This window comes from Achroia grisella, unplaced genomic scaffold (assembly GCF_030625045.1).
Source record: "Achroia grisella isolate CSIRO2021 unplaced genomic scaffold, CSIRO_AGI_Agris_v1 utg546, whole genome shotgun sequence".
NCBI lineage: Eukaryota > Metazoa > Arthropoda > Insecta > Lepidoptera > Pyralidae > Achroia > Achroia grisella.
Window position 1 is genome coordinate 2648454 of NW_026712931.1, and position 26927 is coordinate 2675380.

The following is a 26927-nucleotide window of genomic DNA, read 5'->3' on the forward strand; positions in this document are numbered from 1 at the left end:
TCTTCAAGTAAATTCTAGATATATGCTTGTCTTAAAAGTTCATCATAAAAATTTAACGTATACTACATTTAAATGATAAGGTGGAATTTATAGGATTTAATAATATCAAATCTGCTGCCAACATAAGTTTGCGCTTAAATAAAAAATTACCTTTTGTACTTCACGAACTTCAGATTCTGGCATTGACCTGTGATCAATAAAATGAAGGTCATTAGTTGCACATAACTCTATAGTTAATTTTTTTTATAGTCTTGATATTCAGTAGTTACCATATACCATAGTTTCTCCACGGCTTTGTGAGACAGGGATAACTTAGTAATTCATCATAACAACATGCGATAAATATAAAAGTGTATATTAGTGAGTTAAAAAAAAAACTAAATTTCAATTGTTAAATATTTAGGCTACATATTTGTACATGTAAGAATATCTATGTAATACTTGGAATTAGTGGCTAACCACTTATTAATGCGTTTATAATTTGAGATTACAAACTTTATGAATCAACATTTTTTTAAATTTTAAGTAATTGGCGGTTAAATAAATTACATTTAGGTTGTCTCTTTGCTCTGAACAGCATGTAGAGAAATCACTACTTGTCTTGTCTAATGTAAGTAAACATAATTACCAAATTGGGGATGACATCAATCTTATTCCTAGTTAATCCCTCATTGGTCATCTGAAACAACAAATACACTGAATACATACTTCATATTTAATCATATTCTGTATTAATTCACTGAATATTTCAGTTGTTACCATACCATAATTTTCCCCATGATTTTGTGAGACAGGGATAACTAAATTCTATCATCATTAAGCAATTTTTATAATGTTAATATTACGATGGCAAATTATCATGTTCTAACAATAATCTATTTAAAATGTCAGTAATCGGTATTATTTTAGCACCATTAAGTGTAATTAATGAATGCATTCTAAATAAAAAGTATTTTATTCAAGGCACAAGAAGTGTTTTAATAGTTATAGAATTTTAATATCTGGCTTAAAAAGATTGTTAGCAATAACTACTTACCATAACACATAGATTTTTGAATTTCAATGAAGACATCTGAAATAAAATTTTAATAATGATTAAAGATGTTAATTCCAATTATAATATTTATATATTCATTGAACCTTTATATCAGGAAAAAATATCATCAAAAATATATGATATATGCTTGTATAGTAGCATCATTTAATTTGGCTGCCTCTGAATATTATGATTACAGAAATGTTTATTTAAATATATTTCTCGCCACAACAAGAGTGATGCCTACTAGTGAAACCAAAAGTGGATGTTAATTGTAATGGCATGGTATGTCAGTGCATATAATTAGCATACAAATTTATCCTTACAAAGATGTTATATGAAAGAAAATTTGATAATTCAAGAAATAACTTACCATAACAATAACCAGACCAATGATGTAGTCAAATGCAATATGTATTCCTTTTCATTTCTTCTATTCATCTGAAATAAAAATATAAGCCTTATGAATATAAATTTATAGACAATTGTGAATTTGTAAATTGTACAATAATTACACTCAGAAAATCAATCAACACATTTCTTCAGACTGGGGCGATATAAATATCATCATAAGGTTTGTTAATTAGAAGTATGCAGGTACAATTTTTTTTTTATACTATTATAATATTAATTTGAAATATATAATTTAAATTTTAGTGCTACTTTTAAATATATTTTTTTTGTGACCACTATAAAATGACAACTCCTGGTGGGTGATCAGATACTCAGATAGGGATAATACTAATGTCGTAACAGCATAGTATAAAGAAAAATAATATCTTACCAATGATTGCTGAAAATTCTCCTAGTTGTTAGCTTCAACTGACCTGAAAAAGATATTGTAATGTAAAAAAAATATTGATGCAATATCAATAAATTTATATTATTATATATTAAATCAGTAAAGATCAATCATCACTGTTCAGCTAGGGGCGATACTATTAGTCATCATAAAATATATTTTACACAACATACTTGTTATTGAAAACAAATGTAGTTATATGTATACTAACCGATTTAAGAACAGAAAACTGAAACTCCATGTACTCCAAATGATTCCAACTCCTGGTAACATAAAAATAAACATATTTAAAAAGAAGTACTGACTGTTCCAGTAGAGTTAAAATGATAAAAATATTATCAGTATTTCGGTAAATTTAAAATCATTGATTCATACGAACGAGACTATATTCAAATCATCATTTTATATGATAAAATATTAATTGAGAAAGATACAAGTTACAAAATCTTTGAGAACTTACGGTAAGTTAGCAGGTTATGGCAATCTTTATTTCATTCTTAGATATCTTGCTTCTTTTACAAATCTGTCAACAAAAATAAATTAAATTAGTTTAGTGTTAAGTCTTGTATTGTAGATAGGTCAACAAGTTTAGTTTTTTATACTAAAAAGCAATAAGCTATTCTAGCGAAACAAGACATTACACATTTTATGGAAAGTAACCTATATACTAGGTAGGTATCATGAATATAGTATGTGATATTCATGATATCTCTCATTGAAGCGAGATTGTGAAGGATTTGACTGGTAACAAAAATAACTGATACAAATAAAAAAAGAAGGTATCATTTTAGATTAATTATGTCACACTCAACCCTTAGAGATGTGGCTATAGAAACTCACATTTCTTACACAGAGTGTGATAATGTTCCTAACCAGAGTCACGCATGATAGATTTTGTCTGTACACACATCGGCTTTGGTAGGGTAAATGAATATAGGTATTAAATTATACTGACCTATTTTCATGCTCTGTCTCCATCAATATCTGCAAGAAAAAATATTTGGATTAGTAGTATGAATAAACCATGTTACAATATTGTTTCTGGTAAAATAGTTTAAAGTTATAGAATAATATTTTTGTTTATATATATATTCATAAAAATATCAATTCATAGCAAATTGAAAGTTGCACTAGTTACTAACCTTAAATAACACTCCGTTGATACAGGCTGAAACATAAAAAACATTGAGTAAATCAAAAACATCACATGTTCTACAAAACTCAATAAACTCACCTATTGTCACTTATATGGACAGTTATGGAATTCTAATAATACAGTAAATAGCTAAAAGTAATTCTTTATTTTAAATCTGTCCATAAATAGTCACACTTTAACTTTCAGACACAAAAGAATTACTTCTTGGCTGGTTTCTTAGCGGCGGGCTTCTTTGTACGCGGTTTCTTTGCTGGTGTTTTAGGGACTTTCTTCTTGCCAAAGGTGCCCGCACGCGCCGCCTTCACCTTCAAGCTCTTAAAGACTGCTGTCCTGGCGCGGTTCCTCTTTACACGGGCTGATGTTAACTTGAACCTGTCGTAGTCTGTCATTTGGGCGCGTTTTTCTTTATTAGCCAGTTTCTGTGCCCATTGGCTCTCGGCCCACTTCTCATTAAGTTTAGCATCGGTCCATGCTTTCCTTACGATACGTGTAGGTGCAGTGAAGGGATATTTAAGGCGGAACTTAGTTAAATGAAGTTGATTCAGACGGATTTGTTGTCTAGGAACACCGCTGCCGGGTCCATCAACAAGTGCGCGTGTCTGATCTATGATATCTACCACGCTAACCAACTTTCCCTTTAGGGCTCCATCGGCCACCAGGGCGACACGCCCCGGTTCTACGTACCGAGCGAAAGGCATGTTCTGAAATTAAATAAAATAAACTTTATTACTTTGTTGTACACTATTATTAGCAATAAATAACACGATTACAGATATTCATAACATTTAGATTTGTCACTGAATAACAGAAATAATTAATAATATATGTGGAACATGTATACAAGAACCAATATTTCGAAAATATAATTAAATTCGTTTCAGTATAATTAAGATTAAATACGATAAAAATATGTTAACCTCGCAATGCCTTGCCAAGAAAAGGAAAAGAAACTAAAATCGGACCATAAACTTTATGGAATGAATGATAAATTATTGAACTCTATGGAATAGTGAATATGTATTATGAAAAATTTGGAGATTTTAGGGTTGCCAACCTTAAAATGCGTAGCCTCATACGAAGAAATAAAGAGCCGATTTTGTTGACTAAGCAACTAATAATTTCTCATCACAGAGGGCGCCATTGTATTATTAAGAGAATAAGATTAATATCTGTCTACAAAAGAATTTACACCATTAAACATTGTGTAATATCTGACTTTTTTTTTATAAATAGGTATTGAAATATATATTCATTTTACGACACTCTTTGTATGCATAGATACACGACCATGGTGTTCTGTGTACACGACAGTTTCGCCAGTTCACATAGTATGATTGTATGAGTTTTATTTTTGTATATAAAAAAATGACATTCTGGCTGCAATTTCTTAAACTACAAGCTTTCAGTTTATGATATAAGTTAGCAATGCTATTAGTGAGTTTTGCGTTTTCAATATGAACAAAAGTCATTAAAAAAACGTGGAACAAAAACGATGTCTGATGATGACTAATAAAGTGGAAATAAGCGGCAAATTTAAACTTACAATTACGGCAATAGCTTGTTCAAAACTTGCAAGAGTTGCTAAGAAACGATAAACAAAACAAACCATAGGTTCTTATAAATTACCAAAGTATCTGAATAGATGTTCATTAATAGCATAATTTTATTAAATTTGTATGCTATATTCAGTACATTATGCGTTTTAAATATTCAAAAACGTTTTTAGAAGCACAGGCAAGTAATCGTTTTTATTTCGACGAACCTGTTCGAAAATAAACTATACATTAATGTGAATAACGTTTTTAAATATCAGACCCTTTTGTAAGATACAAAGTTCTTGCAACCTCCTAATTGTTAATTCTACGACCAAATTAGTTATTTGAATTTTAAGAACACCGCATTATTATCTTTTGATATCGTAGTAGAGCATACAGTATAATGAAATGAACTAGTGTTCGTTAGATAAGTCACGTTATTTTATAATACAGGAATAGAAATTGAGCCTTAACATCAACTCCCTAGTTGTAAAGAGATAGGCAAAGTCGAAGTATAGGTACTCGTAGATACCTTATCGATAAGGAAAATACGTTTATTAATGTAGGCAAGAGATCAATTAATTATCGATAAATTTATTGTAGAAGGTAATATTTTTTATCATACTTTTGATCATGTAGGTAAAGTATGATAAAAATAACATTTTCACAAAGCTGCTGGAATGTTTGAATTTCTGTAATAATTTTTTATTACAATTGGATAACAGGTAGAACGGATGTGTATAAAACTGGTAGATGGATGTTTCAAAATAATTTTTGTATATTCTAATGAATAAATATAAATATAAATATAGATATAAATATAAATATAAATATAAATATAAATATAAATATAAATATAAATATAAATATAAATATAAATATAAATATAAATATAAATATAAATATAAATATAAATATAAATATAAATATAAATATAAATATAAATATAAATATAAATATAAATATAAATATAAATATAAATATAAATATAAATATAAATATAAATATAAATATAAATATAAATATAAATATAAATATAAATATAAATATAAATATAAATATAAATATAAATATAAATATAAATATATATTCAGGAATACGAGAGTCCTATTGCTGATATAAGTTGGTCACCAAACAATGTGAAGCTTGCAGTGGCAACCTGTGACCGAGTTGTGTTATTGTTTGATCGGGATGGTGTGCGGCGTGACAAATTTAGCACTAAACCTGCGGACCCCGCGTCAGGAAAAAAATCATATGTTATAACGAGTGAGTATGATTTACAGGTATCAGGTCTATTTACAGGTACTTTATTTAAGAAAATATCACTCACACAAAACCTGTACTTATAAATATTTGTATTGCACAATAATTGGTAAAAGTGGCGGTATGTTTAATCGCTACATAAGAAATATCATCATGATATATTGTGACAAAAAATAGAGTTGACTTTTGGACCTACCCTTTTTAACTATAAATCTGTCTGAAAAAAGATTTAAATGTCCATATAAAACACTTCCTTTGTATAAAAGCTTACTATAAAATTGAAGAGTTCGATTTTTATAGAAAAACTTAAAGTCCATAGCGCAGACAATATTGTCTGATTGCACTAAGAATGAGTGCGTAGCGGTTTCTATGTTGATTATCCTCTCTTGTTTGTTATGCCTGCCTCTTACTTGTTATACTGTAATTATATATAAATTTATATCTATTTAAAAGAGCAACACATAAGTTTCTTGCTCATTCTTCTTGTGATGAATCTGTATATATTTTGTGATAGAAATAAAAATATGAATATTCAAAAGTGCTTGTAATGAGTTTATTTGAATAAAGATTATTTCTATTACAATTAACGCAATTGATTACAGATATATCATTTAGCGAGAACTCTGAATTGTTGGGGATAGCCCAAAGCGATAATATGGTCTTCGTATACCGCGTTGGCGCAGATTGGTCTGGGAAGAAAGTGATCTGCAATAAGTTCCCTTTGACTGGAGCACCGACACAGCTGTTGCCGGCAGACAACGGGTTCTTTACTGCCACTACGGATGGGAAGATAAGGCACTGTATTTAAATATACAATATTAACTTTTGTTTTGACATACTATTTTTCCCTATACCTACTAAAGATATAAAATCCTGTGGGAGACAATACAGAAGTCATAACTTAGAGTGAGTTAAAAAAACGCAATTTTTTAAATTGTTCTTTCTGAGCATCTAACTCGAGATTTTATTTGCGCAAAACAACATTGTACTTACCACTGAACTACATAGTCAGTTAAACTGCTATTATATATTATTAATCTGCTATTAAATATTATTATCATTACATTGTAGGTCAGTAGAAATTATAAAATTTATAAAACCCAGTATGCTTAGTTTGCCCATAATCTTATGGTGGTGTCTACCTGTGAATGCCTTAATGGTTAATATGGCACGTATGTATGTAGTAGTTATTTGGCATGAAAAGAAAGAAAACGATGACAGAAGTAATTTTGATTTCTGTACACGCATACTTACTATTATTCGTTTTTTTAATTTTTTAGATCGTTGGATTGTAAAGTCAATAAGAGTTCCAGTCTTTGGACAGTCGGAGCATGTTGCGTATCATTGGCCAAGGGAGGGGAAGGTACCCTTGCTTCAGGCCATGTCGATGGTACGCTGTACCTTAACGGTAGGCTGCTTCTGCGCTACGCATTGCCCCCTACCGCTTTAGTATTACTGCCGCCTTATGTGAGTTCAATGTAGTCTTTATGAATAAAATATTATCGCTATAATCTATTTGTCGAGGAGTCTTTTATGCTGGCTGACTGAATTGGATATAAAATTAGGATATTCAAAATATCATGGTAGGCAACAGCCCGAATCCACATGCGCGCTGTCTTATATTTTTTACTAGCGTCATTCTGTAATCAGGATCGCTTACTGCTTTCTGTACACAGATCTCTACACCCACAGATACATAGTCCAATACACTTCCAAAAACAAGCATTAAATTAATTTCTTCACTCCAACTTATTTTATTAGGTATGTACAATGTAGGTAGATGTTTGGAAATAGTTAAGAAAGGGTTTCAGAATGTAATGAACTCCTGTTCCCTTAGTGCTCAATATGTCCCTATGTTCTAATCAAATAAATGCGGATAAAAATTAAGTCCGCATGAGTTTAAATACAATTATTACAATTCCAGTTGATAGTGGGCTCGTGTGACGGTCGAGTGACAGTGTACGAGGCGCAGCGTGGCGCTCTCTTACGCAGCATTGAGCCTCAACTACCGCCAGATCGACGCGATATTATTGCCGCTGTTCCAAGCCCTTCTGGACAGGTTCATATTTAACTTATTCTTATCTTTCCTTTCTTCTTAATTGCTTCAGTTTTTCTTTCAAAATGTGTCTTTACAAGTAAATATTCAGATATTCAAATTAACTCGTTTTCCTCCTTGATTTAAGCAGACCTGAAACTAAAGAAGATTAAGTGCTAGGGATACTATGAACAACAGGCATTGAAATAATAATTTGTGTTAATATGAACATTTTGTAATAGAGAATTATTTTGTACTGCATCGAATTTTAAATGTTTCTGTCGTTTCTATTATTTCTTTGAAGATAGGCGTTCTATTGCATTGGATGTCGTATGAATATATAATATTTCCAATTTTGAGTTTCATATTGAAAAATATCTTTTTGTGTTAGTTGTGTATTTGTATTATAAAGTGTTAAGAACTCGGATATTTATAATATTTCCAGAAAAGCTCATTCATATATTTGTAATTGTTAATAGACAATAGCATTTGGGGTATTCGACGGGTGTCTGGTAGGCGACGTGAAGGAGTCCGGTGTGTTGGAACTGTCGCCGCTGCAGATACCGAACTTGTATGCGACTCGAGCACTCGCGTGGAGCGCCGATGGTACCAAGCTAGCGGTCGCCTCGCAGACTGGTGCTGTTATACTGCTTGAAGCTGTTCTGAGGTCAATAACAATTGAAGTAACATATACTAGGTATTTTCTGCAAATTTCTTTATAGGGAAACAGGAGACGTCTACCGTAGTAGAGTTTTCATGAAGACGAGATGAGGGATTTTCTCTGTTTCACCTATTTCAGCTGCTAAATACCTTGTTTCAATGTGTAGCGATTAAGATATAGTACTGAAATTACAGATTATGGGGGCATGTCCTCTTGGTACTTATATCATGCATTATGAACAAGGGATAGTTCTATATAATAAAAATCTTGGACAGTCATTATCTAGTCCCAAGCTGAGCAGAGTTTGGGTGAGAGTACCATCTACACTCGCCCTCTGTCGTTTGGGGAAGCTGTAAAAGCCAGCTGCGGCTAACAAAATTAGAATAGTTTGAAAAAAATATGAAATTTGGGTTCAGACGGTGGGTGTGGCGCGACAGCGTGGAGGTGCAGCACGTGAGCGGCCGGCAGCTGGTGCTGCGGCGGCTGGCCGACGACGCGCCCGCACTCACCGTCACAGCCAACCACGCGCCAGACATATACAATGTCAGGCTCATAGGTGAGCACACTGCTTCACGGTTGTACTTCAAACACACTACTCTGTTGCCCCGCCCATAAGCTCGGAGAGACTAAAAAATCAAGACCTAACATACAACTTGATGACACTATGTTCCAAAATCTTGTCAAAACTAATTAAACTACTAGTTAATTTAAACTGTTGTACCGAATCCATGCTTATTTTAATATATTGTTTTATTTATTTAAAATTTAATTACTAATATTCTGTGTCGAAAATTACTTAAGAAATGTTCCTGCGACGAAATTGTTTTTCCTTCAATTAATTTGTCTATATTTTCGCTTTTTTCCGTCACATACATTTTGCATCTCATTGCATGTGATATTTTCAATACGCATGGAAAAGTCGTTATTTAAATATTTAGAAAAATATATTTTAATGTAATAAGTGATGAATTGACTGACTGTATTTTTTCCAGGGAATGATTGGTATGCAGTTTGTCGGACTAGTAGTTCATTGATTCTTTGCGACATTGCTCGTGGCTTGACTAGTGAGGTGATAATAAAACCTTAAATAATATACAATTCGTATTTTGTATTAATAAATACAAAATAATCTGATATATTATACTAGATTCCATGGACGGGTAGCGGTGAACGTATATATGCCGCTGTCGGAGGAGCCTGCTTGTTGCATCGTGCTGGAGAATTGAGCGTCGTAGAATATGGACTTAATAAAGTTTTGCATACCGTGAGTATCACAGTCACAGCCAAATTCTCTTTTGGATTCATTATTTGCCATAATTTATTTTTCTGCCGTTAATATACCTAATATTAATTTCTTGTAGTTCCAATATTATAAACGAAATTATAAATATTCTTCATAAACTAGTTATCATAGAAATTTGTTTAACTTCGTAAAATATCTTTCTTTTAATTAGGTACTTACTTGTATTTATTAGTGGTTAAGAAACAGTTACAGACCATTACATGTCAATTAATTTAATTATTTAACACTACTTACACTTCTCTTTTTTCTAATCCTCGGATTACAAACTAAGAATAACAACTGCAAAATTTTATTACTCGTTGAAATCTACTTGTATACAGGTACGTACGGAACGAGTGAATCCGCACGTATTGAGCGTGAGGATCAACGAGGGTACTTCGTCGTCGAGTGGCCGCGACCGTAAGCACCTCGCTTACCTGCTCGATAGGCAGACCATCGCTGTTGTTGATCTTTCCACTGGTGAGGATTAATTAGGAAATTATTTTCTTTTCATGAAGAAGGTGCTGTCTCTTTCTTTCTTACCAAGCGATTTTTCTTGACTAAGTAAAAGGTATAAAGGTATTAATAATTTTATGGTAAATAAAGCTTTCTACTTTCTCGAATTTTTTACAAGATTTCACTGGCCGTGGATGACCACGGCTAGTGCAGCCCATTTCCTTTATTATCTAATAATACCTTTCTTTACCAAATTATTCATTTCTATAAAATTATTCATGTTAAGACACGGTTACCATGAAATTATTCGTGTATGTATATGTTCTTATTACAGGCATACAACTGGCACAATGGTGGCATGAAGCACGTGTAGACTGGCTCGAACTTAACGAGAGTGGACAGCTGCTGTTATTGCGTGATACGCGCCGTAGACTTGCACTCCTTCGTCTTCACAATGGTGACAAGGTATGGATCTCGGATGGTTTTGAGTTCAGTTGCTTATATTTGAAATCGAACAAAATTGAATGAAACAATTATAGAAGGACCTTATAAATAATGGGATGTGTGAAAAACTGATAATCATTGTTACAATATTTACTATTTACCACGTCTTAAATAACGCTAACGTATTTATTTTCCTGATTTAAGCAAGAAATTAGATTATTAGATAGATATGATTGAATTAGATTTGATTGCTTTTATTATATCTACCTAATTGTTATTGGTAATTAATTTTAAAAAAGGAGATAGTTTTTAAATACTTATATTTTTTCTGTTTGTTAAGTACCTATATAATGCGATTCACTAACACCTTTTGAATTTTTAATGCAAATTTTGTTATTATAATTTTGTAGGAAATTATAGCAAGTGGGGTCGGTTTCGTGCAGTGGATTGAGAACAGCGATGCAGTTGTGGCACAAACTCCTACACATTTATTAATTTGGTAAGATTATCTATAATTATAAGGTTTTTTCGTTTTTATTTGTTTTAGCTATCTACTTGGATAATCATGATATTAATTTATTCATCGTCTATTTAGAAGGACGTTAGTTAGCAATGAATTGCTGAATATTGTTTCCTTTAGTACTTATATTTATATTAGTACTAGATACTTATATTTTTATATGTATGTATGGAATGGTATTAATGAACTTCGATTCAAGCCGGAGACTTCTTTAATGTAAGCTTAAATAAGCTGTATTCTATACAGTTGTAAGTTGCGAAAGATGAAAACACAGTAAGTCAATTAAATTTCCGTACATAGTTATTAAAATATAAGTGCAAGAACGAACATGATTTTTAAAAATAAAATTAATATTTGTTAAATTAAGGTACACGGCATGGGAGCCGGGTAGCGTGGAAATGGCGGAATGTAGCGGCGGTGTAGCCGTGGAGGTGATCGCACGTCGCGTTATGTTCGATGGTGGTCAGACACCGTACTTGCAACTCGACGAGCACCGACTTGCTTTCAGTACGCCTTCTCACTTATTACTAAACTGTATTTTAAATTGGAACAAGTTAACGGCTCACCTCTCTTTATCTTCAAGCAGAACTTATACAGACAATTAATACAAAGACTTTCTCGACTTTGCTGTATCTTCTAGAATTTCTGAATTTACATTTACAATATTATATTCTCTGTGTAATAAAAAAACCCAAGGATAGTACTGAATTGTGTGTATATTCCGTAGTAAGAATATTCGCTTCAGTTACAAAACGTACTATGTCTTAAGACAATGCAAAAACGTCTTGCCACCGCGATGTAGAACTTGTACATAAATGACACAGCGATATCTAGTTAATATTTTGGAACTAATATGCGCTACAATTAACAATTAGATTAAACACAGTAATAAGTAAGCCGAGTAAATAATAATTGTGAATCGCTGTTTCTAGATAATGCTCTACGAAGCGGCGATTTGGTGGGGTGTGCTGCGTACTTGGATGGCGTGGGAAGCAGCGCCGACGTGGCACCACTGTGGCGACAGTTGGCTGACCGCGCACTTACTGATGGTGATATACAAGTAAGGCATTCATATCTATTTCGACCATAACTCGCTTCTCTAACTGTTCCTGTTTGCAGCGAAATTACTTCGTACGACCTGACACTGGTTCTCATAAATATTATTGCATTAGTGCATCTCAATGTATTTGCAGGTTTGTGGTGCTATTCTGGTCTATATTCTACAGTCATCACTTTTACACGAGCTGGGTTGTCATATCAATTCGTTTGCTAATTCAAACAATTTTCAAATAAAGAATATTAAAAAACACTAACAAGATCTACCTTGATCTTTAGAAGTGGTTAATGTATTACGTGTGACTATTTTCTTTTATTTTTGTAATAGCTAGCAGCAAAATGTTATCGAGAAGTAGGCGACGAATCCCGCACGTTTTACCTTGACAAAACCGTGGAGTTGGCTACAGAAGAAGGTGCTGAAAATATTAATGCAGGTACATTTAGTGTTAACCTAGAAATAAAAAAAGTAAATGTGCTTACAAATAATTTAAATTTGTTGTATAATTTAAGATACTCTTATTAGCTAAAATCTAGCGTGTATTTGATGTGAGGATGCGGCCACATTTCCTTCATATCGGCAATTGATTGGAATTAATAGGGCAAACAGAAAGAAATGTTGCCAAGAATTTTTAGTGTCAACGAGATATCCGGGGTCATAAAAGTAAAGTCAAGTCACGTAAGAAAAGAAGTTATTATCTGGTCTTAACCCTGTGGAGAAGTTAGACTACTTTTATCATTAAGTACTAGTAGGTGCTCTTAAGAAAATGATAAATTATTATTTTATACTTAAAAATAATATATTATGATATCGTGTATTGCTTTTAGGATTAAAAAGTCCATTAGTTCGAGCAAGGCTAGCAATATTTGCTGGGGACTTGGCAACCGCTGAGGAATGTTACGTCAAGAAAGCCGGTCGCCCTGAACTAGCTATTAGCATGTACAAGCAATTCAATAGATGGACAGATGCAATAGCTCTTGCCGAGAGAGTAGACCGTGGATTGGTGTCAACTCTCAAGCAGCAGCACATGGATTACTTATATTCAACAGGTTAGTATTCTAAAGTTCGTGAAGTCAAAATAACAAAAAGCAAATTATAATAAACTGGATGGTCCTTTCAATAACACCTGATTTTGTGTAATGTCCAAAGTTTTATAAGTCAAATTTATATACAATATAGTACTTTATTAAGCTCTTTGTAAGCGTCACAGATCGTCATATTGCTCCGCAATGAAGGATAGTAAGGTTAGTCCAAGTTTTGTATATACCGCCATCCGTAGAGTTCGGTGACTAGTCGCGTCGTGTGCAAAGAACAGTAAAGTTTTGTTTTTATTTTCCTTCTAGGTTTTTTGCTAATACATAATAACTAACATAGTATCACATAAGAGTCCTAAATCGATTAAAAAAAAATCAATTTTGTAGGTCGATTGGGAGAAGCAGGTGCGGTATTAGCGGCTTCTGGAGATGTACAAGGTGCAGTGAGGATATGGCTTAAAGGTGGTAGGGCACGACGTGCTGCTGCCTTACTCCTACAGCACTCCACCTTGCTACGAGACTCGGATTTGGTGGACGCTGTGCGAACACAGCTCATACAGGTACGGCTCAGAGAATCTATTATGAGTTGGGGGGAAGGTGATTGTTAGTAATGTGGACTCATGAGACCCCATTACTAGCAATGTACCATGTCAGGTTAACCTCCACGTGGTTCCCCCTGGAAACCATCGTGATAAATTCATGGCGAATTTACCACGATGGGCTAACTGACCTGACCTCATGCTCATCTTGTCATCCTCCTCTGGTGGCCCGCCAGCGTAAACCGTTAGCGCAGGCGGAAGAACCATTCCACTATCTTTCACAAAAAAAAAAAACTATTATGAGTCACTATGATTAATTTAAACAGCCACGACATAAATAAAAGATCAGTGATTTCAATGTAAAATAAATGATTTATACGTGAAGTATCAACGTACTCTGTGTATTACAGGAAGAATGGTGGGAAATGGCTGGTGAGATCGCGGAAAGAAGTGGTGAAAATCAAACTGCTGTGGAATATTATGCCAAAGGAAACAATTTTGCTAGAGCTGTACAACTTGCTCGAGAAGTAAGTTAAAAACATCGTTACATTTTGTCGCTAATTTGCGAGATGGAAAAATTAATTCGACGTTTGAAAAAAAATCTTCAATGCACCCCGCTAAAGTGGTATCAAAAAAGCGTGTGGAATACTTATCCACTAAAAAATTACGCAGTGCACCTACGAGCGCCATTGTAGATGGCCTGAGATGTAACTGACCCAATTTCATCCACCACTGCTGCCCCTCCAACGTATATCGTTAGCGCAGCCGGGTGTGGCATATCATTACTTAATGCTGCTAGAGGGATCGATGGCTAGTTCTCTATTCCACTTATATAAGAAAAAAAAAATATTTTCTCTAACTATTGGAGTGGTGTTGAGATGCATGAGTGCATGGTGTGTGTGCGTGGCGCAGGCATGTCCAGGCGAGGTGACGCGGCTGGAGCTCGCGTGGGGCGCGTGGCTGGTGAGCGCGCGGCAGGCGGGCGCCGCGGTACCTCACCTCATCGAGGCGGGCGACACGCGCGCCGCGCTCGCAGCCGCACTCAAGGCCCACCACTACAGGAAGGCGCTGCACATCGTCGAGGTATGACTAAGGTACTACGCGTAGTAGTGGTGTAGCAGGTGGCATGGTCCGACCACCTACTACACTACTAGTACGCGTGTTGGGGCGAGGTGACGCGGCCGCAGCTCGCATATAGCGCATGGCTGGTTGTCAAGGAATATGATACGACAAACCCAACTACACCACCACTGACTGGATGGGTGTGCATGTAAGCAGTTATATAAGTACATGATTTTACAAATTTAACTACTACATGGCTTTTGGAAAATACCTACACTACTGTTACTGATAAGTACATCAGTTTTATATTATACATATATACATAAAAATGATGATGATTGATGATACAGTGCTAGGGCTTTGTGCTTAATGTATTTAACCCTGTTTTAATTATTTTAAACTGTCTACAGGTCATTGAAGACAAAGAATCCATTCGTGAATTCTGCGAACAGTTGGGTGACCATTTTATAGCAACACAAGTAAGAATAGTGTTATTAATCTGTAACTATTATAGTTTCATCGTATGTCTGATAATTATTTTGGAGCCCTAATATATTATGTTCAGTACACTGTTATTCATATATATAAAATCGATCGATACGTTCTGTGGTCAAATTTAATATGATTAAATTATAAGCCTATATATTGTAATTGAGTCCGTAGTCGTTTCTTACATCATGTGGGATGGAATGCGTGTCCAGTGTAACAGAACTAGTGAAATTTAGGAATGGGAGACGGCCGAGCGCGTGCTGGTATCGTGCGGGCTGGCGGAGCGGTGCGTGCGCGCGTACAACACAGCCGGGCGTGTAGCAGACGGGCTGCGGGTGTCGGCAGCGCAGCTGTCGGAACGCGACACGCGCGACATCTACCTGCCACTCGCGCGACAACTGCGCAGCGACGGCCACATGCGAGCCGCCGAGCTCATCTACATCGGCCTTGGCGAGCCCGACGAGGCCATCTCTATGTATAAGGTACGTTTCACATTAAACGACAAACGTTATTAACGATTTATTGTGGCGACGCCAGTGCACAGTACCGTTTTGTAGTAGCCATGATAATAAATACTATCTTGTCCAAATTATCAGGTGTTTGGTGATCTCTATGCATTGATGTCGTATTTAGGATGCGTCACAATACGAGGCTATGCTGAGACTGGTGGCAGCACACAGGAGTTCTCTGTTGGAAGCAACGCGTCGTCATGTCGCACAAGCACTGCATGCATCCGGAGATTTACGTGCCGCTGAAAATTATTATATACAATCTGGTAATTAAATAATATGGAAAATTAATTGCACTCTAAATTTTAAGTATAGAGAAACCGGGAATCAAGTTTATGTGAGTTTTAAAAATGTCTTATTTTGGTGTCATAAAAGAAAAAAATATAATAACCATAAATGTTTTCACGATTTAGACTTACGCGATTGACTTGCTTGCTATATTAATTGTATGAAATATGTATTATCAGATGATTGGAAGAGTGCAATCCAGATGTACAGAACAGCTGGACAGTGGGAAAGTGCTGAGCGCGTTGCCCGGGCTCATGCACCCAGTGCGGTGCAACAACAGGTACGACCCTACTCACGTCGGCTCGTTACCCTACTCATGTTTGTTGTCGGCTTTTATACATTGGCTTTATTGCACAAAGTGTTTATTCATAATAATCATATGATTTTCAAAATTGTTTCACGTATAGAAAACTATATTAACAGTCATAGACTGTATCCCACGGGATTGTATAATATACCTAATAGTAAATAGTAACTTGACTTAAATATTTTGTCTTTCTTAATAAAATATACAAATTAACGGGCTTTTATTGTATGTGTTTTTCTTGTCGTACGCGTTATGTGTACGCAGGTAGCTCTACAGTGGGCCGCGTCTCTGGGCGGCGCGCCAGCCGCCCGCCTGCTGGCCGCTAGAGGGATGGCGGCGATAGGCGCACGCTGGGCCTTGCAGGCACAGAGGTTATTGCATAGTTCACATTGATATTATGTTATTTGCTGACAATTTTTGTACAACACGCACGTGAAGGAGCGTAAGTGTAAAGGGACCTATTAGAATATTATTGTCTTAGTCGTGTAGCGATTTATGTTACGTGTCTGTAAATGTCACTGCTTGATGGTCGTGAGATCAACACGAAAGTGACGGTCCTGGTCCTTGTATTTTGGAATGTGACATTCGGTTACAATAATCGGTTATTTCCATAATGGATTATTCGTACACATCTCTATTCGCGTCTCAGATGGGACATAGCGATGGAGCTGAGCTCAGTGGGCGGCGGCGTGTCGCGACGCGAAGTGGCGCGGCACGAGGCAGCAGCACTGGCGGAGGAACAGCCCGAGGAGGCGGAGGCAGCGTTCGTGCGAGCTGGCGCTGCTGACGACGCCGTGCGCATGTGGACCGCGCGCGGGCAGCACGCGCGTGCGCTCGCGCTCGCCGAGCGGCACGCTCACCACATGGTACGCCTCTCGACAGTACCCATATTTATCGATATCCACATACCAAAAAATATCGATATATCGGTTAAAAAGAATATACCACTAAATATCTCATCACAAATAGTTTAATTTTGATTTATTTTGAAGGCAAATTAAACAGTATATACTGTGGGCAGGTGGAAGAGGCTTTGGTGGAAGGTGCGCGTGCTGCGGCCGAGCGTGGAGACTTGCCGCAGTTCGAGGCGCTGATGATTCGCGCCAACAGACCTCGGGAAGTTGTGCAACACTACAAAGATCTTGGTTAGACTTTATGCTTATTGGTATATAGACGACACTTACATAGAAACAGTTGAAACTTTACAAGAAATCGTACAGAACTTTCTTAGTTTTATACATGTTTAGCGACAAGTGTTTTTTATATAAATGTGCTGTAAAAATCGAGTTAAAGAAGTATTAAGTCCATGTTAGAAGTATTAAGTCCAAAATACTATACAATTCGCTCGTACGAAGTCATCTCGAAACGAACGCTATAATATGGAATCCACATGAGACTAAATATAGCCATATGATCGAAAAACTACAAAATAAATTCACTCGATTTTTATACTTTAAGGAATACGGTATTTATCCTTGCTACCCCATGATGTATCCGAGTTTGTTTGTAATGGGCATGGTTGGGTATAATAAATTAGCGGTGAGAAGAGATGTCTCTCTCGTAAAATATGTTGTGAGTGTACTACGAGGGTGGGTGCATCACCCAGAAATATTAGAGCAAATTCAGCTATGGGTACCCAATGGTTACGTGGGCGCGCGCCGTCATCCCGTTTTATTCAGTATTCCGGTAGCCAGGACCAATTTACTAAAATATTCACTTGTAACCCGTGCTTTAGAGATACTGAACAATATCAGAAATTATATTGATATTTTTGATTGTAGTCTGCCGAAGATCACAGAAGCCATTCAAAAGTATCTAGAATTTTTATAATGTTTATATTATGTAATAAAATATGTTATGTTGTAAATTGATATATATATATATGTATACTGTACTAAGTTGCGACACCGATTTGGATATACTGTAATGGTGTTGTAATATTGAAATGAATAAATAAATAAATAAATAAATAAATGTTATATTGTTAATATACTCTTTTTAATTTGCAGAGCTTTGGGAAGAGGCATCTCGTGTATCTCGTGAGTATTTACCTGACAGCGGTGAGCCGGTTCCGCCTACCGTACCACCGTTGCTACAGCGCGCTGCAGAACATGCCGACAGGTATATTTAAATAAAAATATAATTAAATTTATTCTATGGTACTATTTAGACAACATTTATGACATTACGTTATCATGTAACGCGGTACTACTAATGTGAGTAATTTATAGATGAATTTAATGATAAGATGCGTCTAAACTAGATTGGTATGTTTGTAACGACGGCTCCTCGGTCGTTGGTCTTCTTTTGATACTGTTTCATCCCTAGATAATAACCCCATCGGGATGATTGGATCGACGTTGAGTTAAATAAAATAATTTATTTTGTTTACTAATTAAGCTTTTAACTTTTACTATATGACATATATATCAGGGGCGAGTGGTGGGAGGCGGTGGAGCTGCTGATAGGCGCGAGTGCCGCGGGCGCGGCAGGCGGCGCGGCGCGGCTGGCGGAGCGCGCGGCGCTGCGGGCCGCCCGCCTCGCGCGCGACCACCTGCCGCCCGCCGCGCGCACCCGCGCCGCGCACATGCTCGCAGACAGGTACCTGCACGCGCTGATTGTACTGTAGCGTGGTGGACGCGAGTGCGGTGGACGCGGCGGGCGGCGCGGCGCGGCTGGCGGAGCACGCGGCGCTGCGGGCCGCCCGCCTCGCGCGCGACCACCTGCCGCCCGCCGCGCGCAACCGCGCCGCGCACATGCTCGCAGACAGGTACCTGCACGCGCTGATTGTACTGTAGCGTGGTGGACGCGAGTGCGGTGGACGCGGCGGGCGGCGCGTCGCGGCTGGCGGAGCGCGCGGCGCCGCGGGCCGCCCGCCTCGCGCGCGACCACCTGCCGCCCGCCGCGCGCACCCGCGCCGCGCACATGCTCGCAGACAGGTACCTGCACGCGCTGATTGTACTGTAGCGTGGTGGACGCGAGTGCGGTGGACGCGGCGGGCGGCGCGTCGCGGCTGGCGGAGCGCGCGGCGCCGCGGGCCGCCCGCCTCGCGCGCGACCACCTGCCGCCCGCCGCGCGCACCCGCGCCGCGCACATGCTCGCAGACAGGTACCTGCACGCGCTGATTGTACTGTAGCGTGGTGGACGCGAGTGCGGTGGACGCGGCGGGCGGCGCGGCGCGGCTGGCGGAGCACGCGGCGCTGCGGGCCGCCCGCCTCGCGCGCGACCACCTGCCGCCCGCCGCGCGCACCCGCGCCGCGCACATGCTCGCAGACAAGTACCTGCACGCGCTGATTGTACTGTAGCGTGGTGGACGCGAGTGCGGAGGAAGCGAGTGCGGTGGACGCGGCGGTGCAGGCCGCCTGCGCACATTCTTGCTGACAGATATCAGCGCCTACACATGCACACATGCACACACAGTAATTAACAATAATACGTATCGTGAACAACACAAGAAGTAGAGATTAAATAATTTGTAGGAAGTCAAGAGAAATGCGTGCTTGCCGCCGTACTTCGGTTATACTGGCCGAGATTCGAGAGTATTTAATACTCTCAACTTTTCGACTAGGGATGATCATTCAATGACATTTTATTCAATTTGTTACTTTGTATTTGTAGGTTCGCAGCTATTGGTCAGAGCGACATCGGGGAACAATTACGGGGTGCATTGACTGAAGGCTACGAAGGCGATGATGAAATGCCAGGTAAATTTTCACTAAAATTTTCAGGAATATAAATTAATTAATATAATCTAATTTTTTGTATATGCTATTTGAAAGAATTTGAAGATTCGATACCCTAAGCACGGAACAATATATAACAATAGTTTGTTCTTTTCATTTCGGAAACTAATTTGAAAATGCCTGTGTTGCTAGCTTTTTTCTGTGTTAAAATGCATTTACACAATATTGAGAAGTTTCAGAAATAGCTACTATTTTACGATAATTATTAACATTTTAACCGTAATATATAAACGGTTTAATAGTAATAATGACCTTTGAGAATTCACACAGCGTTCTCTAGTCCCTAATCAGAGTGTGATTTGTATAGGTATTAGTCAACTGATACAAATACTTTACTATGTAAATAGGTACATACATACATAATATATAGAAATCTCTGAGACCGTTACATACAATTATACTCATGTGCGAGGGCTCGAACATCATAGAAGCGACCATCGTAAATAAAGCGGTGTGCTAAGCCGCTTCACCATTGAAGTCATCACGTAACTTGTATGCATCAATACACGACATTAGGCGCATCAGCACAAGATGAATACGAGGAGGAAGCGACGGCGAGTCCGGTGGTGCGCGAGCCGGAGCCGGACGCGGAGTCGTCCGGCGAAGCGGAGGCGTTGGAGCGCCTGGCGCGCGCCGGACACTGGCAGCGCTGCCTCGCGCGCGCCGGACGCGCCGCCGGACCGCACTACGCGCTGCGGTACGCCGCGCACCTCTTCAAAGCACACCCCGTATGTACACATCATTTTTAAAACCTAACAATTGTTTATTACCCTCGTGATATTAATATATATATAATAGCCTACTAGCTGTGCCCGCGTTTTTGTTCGCATGTTATAGATATATATATATATACAGTATGTATACCTACACATATAAACTTAGAGAGTGAAGCTTTAAATAATAAAATATTTATGCGATTTAAGCGTATGGAAGGTGTGGACATAGAGAGCGAAGAAGCGCCAGAGGGCCTATCACAGGCGTTGGAGGCACTCCGAGAACACCTGGTAGTTGCGGCGGCTGATGGAGACGGCACAGTGCTTGGTAAACTTATATATATTGTAATACTTCCTGTATTGTTTATTTGTACCAAATGGTAATAAACTTTAAAATAATATGTATGTTCACATCAACATGTATTGTACACAACAATCTGATTTGCGCATTCTATAAAGCAACACGTCTTATTCGTTTAAATATAAAATAAAGTGAAAGTCAACCTTTTGAACATCTATATATATAAAAATGAATTGCTGTTCGTTAGTCTCGCTAAAACTCGATAATGGCGGAACCGATTTGGCTAACTTTAGTCTTGAAATATTCGTGGAAGTCCAGGGAAGGTTTAAACAGTGATAAAATATGAAGAAATTGTATGTAAAATAGAAAAAACAACAATTATATTTTCCCGTACAAACTGCTGATATCTATCAAACTGGGTGCGTTCAGAAATTTATTGCGTAACTAAACTTCAACTTCAAAGAACCTTTGACACAATTAATTTTGAAGCGGAACGGCATTCGTGGGGTCAGCTAGTTTCATAATAATTATTTATCTGCCATGATTTTGTTCGTTGAGGAAAATTTTATTGTTCTCTTCTTTTTAAATTCATATAATGATGAAGTGTGCAGCGTGTAATGCCGAGTTCAATGAAACGTTTATGTAAACTACATTAGATGAGTTTCTTGTCAGTTTTTCATAGCTCGAAAACTCTCGGAACTAACGGCTAATTTTAGATATTATAAGAATCGGTAATAAATATGAATAAAGATAATTTGAATTGATATAGTGTCTAGCAGCGACACAGCGTTATCGCGTGCGGTTTGTTCTGAATTGTTACTGCGCGCTTCGCTGTCGCCGCGCTCGCTACGTACGCTACAGGACGCCGCTGCGGTGTTACTAGCCTCCGGGGCTGACCACAGGGCACTGCAGGTATATATATTTTTAGTGTTTTTTGATGTTTTTGTTGTTTTACGGCTCTGGGTACAAGTCCTATTGAGCAACATATTTTTACAAATATTACAACTTTATATTTATGTAATTTTTAACCAATGTACTCGTACATGTCATATTTAGGCTATATATAACATGTCATATATATTATTTTAGGCTATAACTCTCCTAATGGCTCTGCATGTCCCGCAAATTGCATCTCAAGCTGCGCGTTCTCTGCCGCGGTACACTGATATTATTGTCGCTGATGTCAGTAAGTGAAAATTTATACTTAAATTCTATTAATTGATTTATTATATACCTACGCGTAATATATTATATATACAGTACATTTTTTATTCGCGACTTCGGTTTAATTTAGTATATCGTCAGTTCCTGTCAAATATAAATGTAATTAATATTTATTCCGCAGTTTAGTTAGTTGTGAAATAGTAAAAAAACATACGGACGGCCTCACACTTACAACACTAATGTGGGTTTTATGTGTTTAAAAGCTAAACTTTTCCAAAGAATTAATAATTTGAAATTTAACATAAAAATATTTGAAAAAATTTCAGCTATGAGTTTGCAGATCCTTGCTAGATTTTTATTTTAAAATGTAATTATAACATTATAATTATGACATTATGTATGAGTTGTGTGAACTGCACAAGGTCTCTGATCGCCTACGTAAGTGCTACGAGCGCTACACAATACATCGTAGTACGGCCGTAACTCATAGTTCGGCATTTATCCGTGATTTAGGTTATTCTTAATTTCGTTTGTTATTTATACGTATAATATATATGGGTAAATAAACCATGTACCGATTGTAATGTAAAGTGGTAAATATATAGTTTAATAATTATATTTCGCGTGTCATCATCGTCAATGCCCGGTACTTGATGATATATATACATCAAACATAAATTATGGACGTAGTTGCTAGCTTTATCAATATTTTATACGAAGTTCAGTATTCAAGAATTACTTAATTTTTGCAATTAATTTGTATATATTTACGCAATTAATTATTAATGATTTTGTAAGTTGTACTTACGTGGTTGTAATAACTCGTAAGAGTGTGCAGATTTATTACAAATTAGCTAAGTAAGCTAGTGTAAAATGTACTACTGCAGGGTTGATTTAAAATACAATATATTATTTACAGCCTACTATATATGCGGGTTAACAGTTCGAACTGAAGGTACTAGTGGATTCCGTGAAGCATTCGTGCTGCTTAACCGATGTCTCGATTTGGTGGAGGCGGCGGAAGATGATACCGTTCATTTGCTTGACTACACTGATTTTGGTATGTTTTTCATTTATTTATTTGTATACTTAAAACTTTTAAAGGACTATCTATGTGGTCGTAAGCAGAGAGTCAGAGTTGGGGAACTTGTTAGTGATGAGGCCGATGTAACCTTCGGGACGCCACAAGGTAGCGTCTTAGGACCTACATTGTTTTTAATATATATAAATAATTTGTGTAACCTGGATATTGAGAAAGGACAGGTCTTCTCATACGCTGATGATACTGCGGTGGTATTCTCTGGTCCCACTTGGGATGCTGTGCGTATCTCTGCCGAAACTGGACTAACCAAAATAGCCAAATGGCTGAACACAAACTTCCTAACGTTGAACGCCTCCAAAACTAATTATATATGCTTTTCTAAATACAATAATACACAACCACCCCCTACGTATCAAATTAAAATTCATACAGATAACAGCCACAGTTATAACATATGCTCTTGTGACGTCATTGAAAGACAAGAAAGCGTAAAGTACCTCGGCGTAATTATTGACCAGCGTTTGTCCTGGTATGCCCATATAAATGTTGTAATGTCCAGAATGCATAAACTCGTATGGCTATTTAGAACATTAAGGTTAGTAACAAATAAGGAATTGTTAAATCAAATATATACATCAATAGCTCAATCTAATTTAACTTATTGTATTCCTGTCTGGGGTGGAGCAGCAAAGACTAAATTCCTAGAACTTGAGAGAGCTCAGAGATCCTTATTAAAAGTTATGTATTTCCAGAAACATAGATTTCCTACGGAAAAGCTCTATCAGATGTGTGATCTTCTTTCTTCCAGGCAACTTTACATAATCCAAGTAATATTAAGAGTACATAAAAACCTCTTTTATGACTCCAAATCTTTAAGCAAAAGAAGGAAGCACAATGTAGCACCTGTACAACCCGTTAGATCGACCTATGCTGGAAGACAGTTTGGTAAACAATCGACTTATATTTATAACGCTGTAAATAAAATTCTTAACATCTACCCTATGAATCTTTATACCTGTAAAAAAGTTTTAACAAAATGGCTAAAATCTAAAAACTATAACGAAATTGAAGCTATTTTGTACAGTTCTGGATGACAGCATGGTCTATGGGCAATTGGACTGTAGTCTTGAGGAATGCAGTCACAATGTAATATATATATACAATGATTATAATATTTTAATAAACATACATTTGCACCCAACACCCTTCCACACTTACATATACATACACACACACACACACACACACACACACACACACACACACACAGACTGTGTGTTTACAGTACAAACAGAAACAAATTCTTAATATAATAATAAATAACCCTAGAAGAGCGTGATCTCCTAACACAAGTGTTTAATTATGCTTACAAGGAGATCCCAGCCCCGGCTTAAGGAAATATATAAATAGGAATATGTGATTGTTGATATGTAAAAAAAAAAAAATTGTAAAACATCTATGTCAATGAAATAAATTATTATTATATTATTATTACTATTCAATTCACAGTAGAAATGTGTTAAATAAATTAAATAAATTAAATTAAATTATGTTTATATTTTTGTGAACATATCATGAATTTGATGTAATAGTTTTAAGTGAATTGAAATTGATGTCACGATAATGACAATGAATAAACAATTCAAAATCTAAATGGAAAGGATTGTATTTGAGGATTTTGAGTTATTGTCAGGTGTTAAAACCTGTAGCACTGCGACCTACACAGATTTACTGTGCTAGCCCTTTAAAAAAAATGTACGGTGCGTAATATGAGTATTTTTTTATTGAGTGTTATGTATATGACATATTTTATTGAAGATTATACATAATATAGTATATATATCGTGCAGAGTGCACGGACTGGTCGCGACAGCCATTGGTGGTGTCGGGCGGCGGTGGTGGTGGTGGCGAGGGCGGAGGCGCGGTGCGCGGCGCGGCGCTGCACGAGGCGCGGGAGTGGGTGCTCGCCGTGTCCATGGACCAGGCCGTTGAACAGGTCACACAACACTTTTATTTATTTATATACAAACTTTATCGAATTTTGTACAATAGTAGTAACACCGTAAATGAACAATTGCCATTCAAGTTTGTCTTTAAGTAATCGTTTAGTGTAGTTTTACAGATGTTTTAAATTTATTTAAACGTAATTCCAGTAGTTCTAAACAGATTTGTTGATTTTACTAATTTAACAATTAAATATTATTATGTACAATAGACGTGCTTAAAGCCTATTCGCACAGATAACATAATATTACATAGCATTATCTACCAGCCAACCTTACCTTTTATGCGTAATTTAGTCCAACTTAATACATAATATAAGCTTCTTTTGAATTCCACCAGCGAAGCGTAGCTCGGTCACCTCGTCACAAAAGTGAATTTGTTTCATATGATTTGTCAGACCTTGCCTGTGGAAAATGGGGGTCAATACGCGAGCTTTGTGGGCGACGAGCAACAGTGTTGTGTTATCACCGGATATCCACTGGGGACTCGCCTCGTTACTTTCAGTAATGGTTAGTATAGTTAGTTTAATTTAATATTATGGTTCATGTGATAGTACATATATCATAGCATAGTAACCCGTTGGTTTGCACTCACTTCTAGTGGGTCAAATTATATTTCAAAGTCTGTATAAAATCTGCGAAGATATATCAGATAACAGAAATTTAAATTTTCTAACGTGATTCATTGTATTATTTTTTTATATATTAACGTATTTTTATAGACTTGTTATAAGTTTATCATAAGAAGTATTTAAGTATGTAAGAGTATATATAAGTTGTATATGCCCCTAGTTTATAGCTCTCCTACCGTTGTATATACAATTGTATATAGTGTATATATATTATACACTATATTCAATTACCTTTATCTACTTTTTTAAGCGGTTTACGTTGACCTCCCCCTCCCCCACCTCATAATCAGTATTACCTGGACATTTTTTTGGATGATAATAGAATTTTGCACCCGTCTGCGCTAACGGTTTACGCAGGCAGGGTACCAGTGGAGGACGATAAGATGAGCATGAACAGGTCAGGTCAATTAGCCCATCGTGACAAATTCACCAACCTGGACACATTACCAGTATCTGTTTCTGAAAATAAATTTAATTTCAAATGTAGGGCGGTGTGCGAACCGTTCGTGGTGGTCGCGGGTGTCGGGCGCGGCGCGGGGCGGCGGGGGGGCGGCCGCGCTGCTGCACCACGTGGCCGCGTGGTGCGGGCCCGCACACCACGCCGCCCTGTGAACGACACGCGCCACCTCACCACACCCGATCACATCACGTACACACTATAGCACCATGCATGACACAGTAGGTGTATTGTTATTAATTTCATGATTATCATTAATAATTAAGTGTCGATTACACTTATAGAAGATTGTGCAGGTAGAATACTAAATAAATAATTTGTATTTATCAAATAAACTTTAATGTTATCAAATTTGTTTTTTTATTCAAGTTAAGTTGGATCGAATCAAATGAATTTATAT

The 26927-nt window shown here is 36.9% G+C and overlaps 2 protein-coding genes and 1 non-coding gene across 3 annotated transcripts; 1 reads left to right on the forward strand and 2 right to left on the reverse strand.

The window, feature by feature from the left end:
- Positions 1–1409: 1409 nt before the first annotated feature.
- On the reverse strand, positions 1410–4021 carry LOC131848035 (large ribosomal subunit protein eL14). The gene is made up of 8 exons (XM_059197787.1): positions 3912–4021; positions 3196–3695; positions 2981–3006; positions 2794–2822; positions 2299–2361; positions 2050–2101; positions 1821–1863; positions 1410–1477 (listed from the first exon to the last, which is right to left on the reverse strand). Exons 2-3 carry the CDS (start codon positions 3690–3692, stop codon positions 2982–2984), a joined length of 522 nt encoding a protein of 173 aa, XP_059053770.1. The 5' UTR covers positions 3693–3695; positions 3912–4021; the 3' UTR covers positions 1410–1477; positions 1821–1863; positions 2050–2101; positions 2299–2361; positions 2794–2822; position 2981.
- On the reverse strand, positions 1548–1614 carry LOC131848330 (small nucleolar RNA SNORD31). The gene has a single exon (XR_009357755.1). It is a non-coding gene; the product is annotated as a small nucleolar RNA SNORD31 (small nucleolar RNA).
- Positions 4022–4689: 668 nt separating the features above from the next.
- LOC131848052 (intraflagellar transport protein 172 homolog) lies at positions 4690–26816 on the forward strand. Its single transcript, XM_059197808.1, has 37 exons — positions 4690–4728; positions 5624–5795; positions 6395–6587; positions 7073–7259; positions 7717–7851; positions 8307–8494; positions 8905–9044; positions 9481–9557; positions 9636–9752; positions 10112–10250; positions 10561–10691; positions 11081–11169; positions 11558–11697; positions 12123–12250; positions 12575–12680; positions 13072–13293; positions 13666–13838; positions 14228–14344; positions 14730–14900; positions 15290–15358; positions 15605–15850; positions 16002–16143; positions 16345–16445; positions 16737–16843; positions 17122–17338; positions 17494–17617; positions 18482–18593; positions 18906–19073; positions 20091–20176; positions 20732–20943; positions 21139–21256; positions 21999–22141; positions 22319–22415; positions 23313–23453; positions 25286–25431; positions 25837–25948; positions 26558–26816. Exons 1-37 carry the CDS (start codon positions 4690–4692, stop codon positions 26680–26682), a joined length of 5130 nt encoding a protein of 1709 aa, XP_059053791.1. The 3' UTR covers positions 26683–26816.
- The last annotated feature ends 111 nt before the right edge of the window (positions 26817–26927 follow it).

What these genes read in the sequence shown, in the direction of transcription:
- LOC131848035 (XM_059197787.1), bottom strand. Translation starts at nt 3,692, where the DNA reads ATGCCTTTCGCTCGGTACGTAGAACCGGGGCGTGTCGCCCTGGTGGCC. An exon ending in GCTAAGAAACCAGCCAAGAA is followed by an intron (nt 3,007 to 3,195) that starts GTAATTCTTTTG and finishes TTTATGTTTCAG; the next exon opens with CCTGTATCAACGGAGTGTTA.
- LOC131848052 (XM_059197808.1), top strand. Translation starts at nt 4,690, where the DNA reads ATGCGTTTTAAATATTCAAAAACGTTTTTAGAAGCACAG. An exon ending in AAACGTTTTTAGAAGCACAG is followed by an intron (nt 4,729 to 5,623) that starts GCAAGTAATCGT and finishes ATATATATTCAG; the next exon opens with GAATACGAGAGTCCTATTGC. An exon ending in CCTCGTTACTTTCAGTAATG is followed by an intron (nt 25,949 to 26,557) that starts GTTAGTATAGTT and finishes TTTCAAATGTAG; the next exon opens with GGCGGTGTGCGAACCGTTCG.